General features: G+C 42.0%; 1 protein-coding gene across 9 annotated transcripts in view; it reads left to right on the top strand.

The window, feature by feature from the left end:
- The window catches only part of LOC113588491 (rho-associated protein kinase 2), a 28723-nt gene that overhangs the window by 1253 nt on the left and 21470 nt on the right, over positions 1–6000 (top strand). For 7 of the 9 annotated variants that reach the window (XR_014116681.1, XM_081695585.1, XM_081695584.1 and 4 more), the window contains 6 exons: positions 1739–1820; positions 2282–2382; positions 3527–3664; positions 4466–4726; positions 5340–5484; positions 5569–5707. Coding sequence is in view for 8 of the 9 variants with exons in the window: in XM_081695585.1 (XP_081551711.1) it covers positions 1739–1820; positions 2282–2382; positions 3527–3664; positions 4466–4726; positions 5340–5484; positions 5569–5707 (866 nt within the window). In the remaining variant the exon portion in view is untranslated. Of the gene's footprint in view, positions 1–1738; positions 1821–2224; positions 2383–3526; positions 3665–4465; positions 4727–5339; positions 5485–5568; positions 5708–6000 lie in introns of those variants that run through there. The other 2 variants (XM_081695589.1, XM_081695590.1) reach the window with 2 other exon arrangements.

Here is a 6000-nt window from a genome sequence, read left to right on the forward strand (position 1 = left end):
TATCTGTGTGTTAACTAATCACAAAGCATCATTCCATCTTAATTAACCCGTATGCATTTAATCGCAGGTGTGCGCGTTGCTTTGAGGTACATTTAAAGCAGTGTAAACTGTGTGAAGTAAAATAGGGGTTGGAGGAGGTTGCAAAGTAAGATTTTCACGAACCGACACGAAGGTCTCTCCTTGCCGTATCCACTAATATAGACAAATCATCTGTATTTTCTATGCAGATAAGACGTAGTGTTCACACAAATAAGTTTCTGTGTTGTGCTCATGTAAAAGATCATGTTGGAGGCTGGGAAAATTAATTATTTTTTCTTCTTCTTTTTAAAATTAAATTTTTTTTTTACATTGAATATGTAGGTCTAGTGGCTCCACTTTTGACAATGCATCAAAGTCAACAGCAACAAACCAGTGCTGCTGAACAAATCACTCCCATTCTTACGCTCTTTATTAAGAAGTGATAGCCAGCACCAGGACGCTTGGGAGTTATTGTGTGACGTGCGTCACCATGCGTAGAAGACCTAGCCAAACCCCCGATATCCCATACCGGCTGGCTGTGTAAAGGTCATCTGACAACCCTTTCTCAAAGGCTTAGCTGGTTTTAAGATCATCCTTCCTGTTAGAGCTGCCAAGAAAACATTAAGGAAGAAAACACTGTTTAACAGTTAATGTTGATTCGTAATGCTCTATTTATTTTATTTTAAAATATATTTAACATCTGATATGAAAGACTTTCTTTACCAGCTCTGATTTATTTGACATGTTAATCTCTAGTGCTAGTGAAGTTTAGTTTGAGGCTGTAGCTCGGCTACTTCCATGTTGTCCACCCAGACACTCTTCCAGCCCCCCACTTCATCTCTTTTTTTTTCTTGTTTTTGAGGGAAACAACCATTCAGGAAGCTGAGGTCACATCCTCCAATTGAGGAGAGAGATAACTAATTCTAGCACTCTGAGCTCCTGCCACTTCCTTCCGCTGTGTGTGTGTGTGTGTGTGTGTGTGTGTGTGTGTGTGTGTGTGTGTGTGTGTGTATGTGTGTGTGTGTATGTGTGTGTGTGAGAGTATGTGTGTCCACCGTGCTGTGGCTCTTGTGTAAGGGAGATATTAATGATGTAGCCACATGTTTTCGAGGTGAGTTAGGGATAGAGAGATGGCAAACAAAGGGGTAGAGATGAAAGTGAGAAGGTGTGTGCGTTTCTATTCGTTTTTTTTTTTTTTTGGGGGGGGGGGGGGGAATGCCCTAACAAAGACAAAGATAAACTTGATTACTGATATTAGGGTTATGTTTTAGGCTTAGGTTACATTTACATAGCATATATGACTCCACCTGCTGGCAAAGTATGAACACAAATGTGGATGTGTGTGTGTTGTTACTGAGAAGGATACTTACTGGAATTTGAATGTGGAGATCTCATTTGTTCTTATTTTTAGATCTGACGTAACAGCCCTTTGAACTGTTATTGATGTGACATGGGCAGTGTAGAGAGGCAAGCATAGAGAACTATAACATTTTAGAATAAAAAAAAAACATACCTCAAATATATGCTGTGAAAAGGACCAGAGTCTCACCTGTAGTCAACATACCCTCAACCACCTTAAGCAGGGTCTTATAATTTCAATACCTTTCAGTACACTCCACAGACCTGAGTCTGATGACTGAGACCTGGTGAAGCTCTCTTGTGAAGCTCTTTTGCAAGTGTCTTGTTAAATGGGTTAAATGCCTGTTCTTGATTTGCACAGGACTCCGTGAATGCCTTGGCCCTTGATCTGAATCACTCTGCACTGAGGAAAAACAAAAACATTGATGCCTTCTTGAACAGATGTAAGTCTCCTAACACACACAGAATGCAAGGCCTCTAATACCTAATGCCAAAATATTTCAACTTAAGTAGCTCTTCATAAGAAATTCAAAAGTGCCAAATCTTTTCAGTGGTGCTTTTCATTAAAAAAAGGTTATTTGTCTATTTGAAACCAATGTCAAAGTCAAAATGAGATGTATTTATATAAGGCTTTTTATGACACATGTTGTCACAAAGCAGCTTTACAAATGTTTGGGTCCAGTGTGAACCCCCCTCACCAAAGCTTTATACAGCCCATTCAACTTCCCACACTTCTTATGAAGCATTACACTCCTTCAAGCCCAAGAGCATCATTGCCTTACCTTCATGCACGTTTATAATGACGGGGACAGGGTGAGGTTGACGTGTGTAGGGGTCTATGCCCTAGTTGAGAATGGTGGTGTAGATGAGATGACCTGAGTGCCTGTTGGCGATGCCTGTGCAGACGAGAAGGCCGTTGGCCATCTGAGGGAGCTGCAGCTGAGGCTTGACGACTTTGACCGGATCAAACTGATCGGCAAGGGAGCCTATGGTGCCGTACAGCTGGTGAGTAACTGCTCAGGTGTGTGTGTGTGTGTGTGTGTGAGAGAAAAGAGAGAAGTGCAATGCCTTCCTCCTAACAAGGTGCTATTTGCCCTTGGGCACTGATTTTCCATTTCGTCGTGTTAATGCCAGGAAAGCCTGAGCATGTCTGTACATGCCTGTGGAGAGCCGTGCATGGACTGCGCACCTGTGCCCTCACACTGGGTTACCATTTAGAGTTTGAGTCCGCAGTTAATCTCTGTTATATCAACAGAACCTGACATTATGCAGCATCTGTTCGAAAGCATAGAGTGTTTAGCCTAATGTTAAAGTTTCTTAACAAAAACATACATGACGTTTCGATGGTGAGAAATAACAATGGGGAAAAAACATTTACTTGGAATGGAATGTTCTAAAAATAAAAGCTTTTTTTTTTTCAGACTGGCAGCAGGTACATCACAGAATAGTTGTCGACACCCGCCACTTGTTCTTTGATCACCTGAAGTTAGCTATCATTGAGTAACTTTCATTAGTGTGTTTTATACCTTTTGCAGGCGGTCCTACAGTAAGTTTAAGCATACAGAATCCAGCCTAATCCAGTTAAACATACAGGTAACCTGAACGTGAAACACAGAGCAGGTGAAATGAGTCTGATCTCAGTTACTAGTCTGATCACCAGACCTGTACAGGTTCCTGCAGGGCTGCATGGCAGTCTGATTCTCACCCATCACTCTAGAACAGTGCATTCATCTGATCCATTCTCTCAGCATTCCTCAGCTAATACTTAACCTCAGGATAAACAGGTTCTCCCCTCACCTTTAAGGCACTGATGTTGGGTGACAGCGCCGTACAGTTGTGATGTATACAATCACCATTTGCCTTAAATTGTTTTCCTGTAATCATTTAGGGAATGATAATATAATTTCCCCATTATTAAGAAATTACTTCGGCAGAACACAAATCTATTTTAATCAAACAAATTGTACTGATAAAAGTAAAGGCAAAAGTAGCTAGTGATCTGCAGTATGTGCATGCTGCTCTAGAAGGCTAGTTCTGTTATTTATTGCATCTGTGGGGAAAATACTTGATAAATTCATAAGCCTAAAGCTGTGATATTTATGTGTGTGTGTGTGTGTGTGTGTGTGTGTTTGTGTGTGTGTGCATGTAGGTGCGACACAAGGTATCCAAACAAGTGTATGCTATGAAACAGCTCAGCAAGTTTGAGATGATCAAGCGCTCTGACTCCGCCTTCTTCTGGGAGGAGCGTGAAATCATGGCCTTCTCCAACAGCCCCTGGATTGTGCAGGTGAGTTCAGAAATCATCTTTATCCTTATACTCCTGTTTGCACATGCACACGCGCAAGTGCGCATGCATGCACTAAGCCTGATCGTCACTCATAAAAAATGTGAGACCTTTTATGGAACTTTCAGATATAGGGCTATGCTGAATAAGATGGCACAGATCTTCAGCTAAGTATTTCCTAGAAAACCTTTTGCATATGCCGTATAGATCACAGGAGAGTTAAGAAAAAAAATTGTATATAATTTTGCTGTTACCCTAAATATGTATATACTGGGGTTGGTTCTAAAACAATTTGCATGATGATTCGAGATACAAATGATGAATCGAGATTCTAGTCAGTCTTGGGTAGGTCCTGATCAGGAAGCAAAAGTTCTCTCCAGGATTCCATTATGATGTGGACTTGCTATTTACTTAAAGTCAGCAGAAAATGAACATTTATATTTACATTTACATTTATAGAGTGATTTATGAACATGCTTAGTTGTCCTTAGCCACTACAAATAGGTGAAACTGAGACAGTTCCATACATACAACCCAGTATAATACAATTATATAAAATACAAAACAATTCCAGTGCAATTACTAGACATTTGGTGCAAAACCAGCAGTTCTGGGGCAAATATAACATCTTCCTATAAGAGCGTGATTAGGTTATTTAGTGCACTGCACTGCAGAAGTAATATCTCTAGTTTTGAAACCTGAAGGTTGATTTCTCTTGAGTTTGGTATCAGAAGCTAGAATAAAGTATCAATTAATTGTAAGTGTTTCATGTTAACTGGCCTCACTGTCCCTGATGTTGTACAGTTGTACTGTGCCTTCCAAGACGAACGCCACCTCTACCTGGTGATGGAGTTCATGCCAGGTGGAGACCTGGTGACGCTCACCATGAACTATGACCTGCCTGAGTCGTGGGCGCGCTTTTACACGGCGGAGGTGGTGCTGGCGCTGGATGCCATCCACACCATGGGCTTCATCCACCGTGACATCAAGCCCGACAACATGCTCCTCGACCGCAGTGGCCATCTCAAGCTCGCAGACTTCGGCACCTGTATGAAGATGGACAAGGTGGGCAAGCCATGGGCGTGTGTGTGTGTGTGTCTGTGTGTCTGTGTATGTGTGTGTGTGTGTGTGTGTGTGTGTGTGTTGTGTGCGTTGTGTGTGTGTGTGTGTGTGTGTTATTTAGCCTTGTGTGGGGACCAAATTACCCCATGATAATAAGGAAATGTTAGGGTTTTTTTGGGTACATTTGGCTGGTCCACAAAGGAGGTTTTGAACCAAAAGTGTAGTTTTTATTTTAAAAGCTACAAGAGCCAAAATATTTAGTTGTTGTTGTGTGCTAAGCTGAAATGCAAGAATTCTTCAGTGACTGTAAGACATCATGGAAATATGCACAAAGATAATAAGATAGTAATGTGAGACTCTGTATGTGTGGGAAAGCAGACACATAGATGCGGAGATAGAGAGGGACTGTGAGAAAGACATAGATTTGTGCCCTCTTGTGGAGAATAGATGAAGTGCAGCCTAAAAGAACAACTTTTTGTGTGCATGTTTGTGTGTTTACTTGCATACACGTATTTGTATTTGTTTGCATTACTACCAAACTGACACTGTTGCTGGTTGTCTGTGTGTTTTCTATATGTATGTTTAATTGTGTGTGGTCGTACATGTGTGTTTCCAGTCTGGTATGGTCCGCTGTGAGACAGCTGTGGGGACTCCAGACTACATTTCGCCAGAGGTGCTGATGTCCCAGGGTGGGACTGGTTACTATGGACGCGAGTGCGATTGGTGGTCTGTGGGGGTCTTCATTTATGAGCTACTTGTTGGTGTGTAGCTCTCCTCTCCTCTCTTCTCCTCTCCTCTCCTCTCCTCTGCCTTTCATTAGTCATTTTTCCTTTGCATTCCCACAGGTGACACTCCATTTTATACGGAGTCCCTGGTGGGAACATACGGCAAGATCATGGACCACAAAAATAGTCTTACCTTCCCTAATGACATGGAGATGTCCAAAGAAGCGAAAGACCTGATCTGCGCCTTCCTCACTGACAGGTAGGCGAGAGGCAAAGCAAGCAAGCAAGCAGGGTCACTTAGAGACACTTTCTGTTTCCAAGTTTCCCCGAGACATCAGCAGCATGAGGACAATGGGTAGACTCTGGGGAAACAGTGCTTCACATACACACAAAAGATAACTTATTTCACTAGTGATCTCCCTGGTTCTTGTATTGTGAGGCTTCCTGCCAGATGCCAAATCCCCTGAGGTTTGTATCCTCCCCCTTTACAATTCTTTGACTCACTACTTTCACTATTTTCAAATCTCACTTCACCTATTTGCCTATTCACTT

The sequence above is a fragment of the Electrophorus electricus genome, chromosome 2 (genome assembly GCF_041902795.1).
Source record: "Electrophorus electricus isolate QZ-2024a chromosome 2, ASM4190279v1, whole genome shotgun sequence".
In the NCBI taxonomy this organism is placed as follows: domain Eukaryota; kingdom Metazoa; phylum Chordata; class Actinopteri; order Gymnotiformes; family Gymnotidae; genus Electrophorus; species Electrophorus electricus.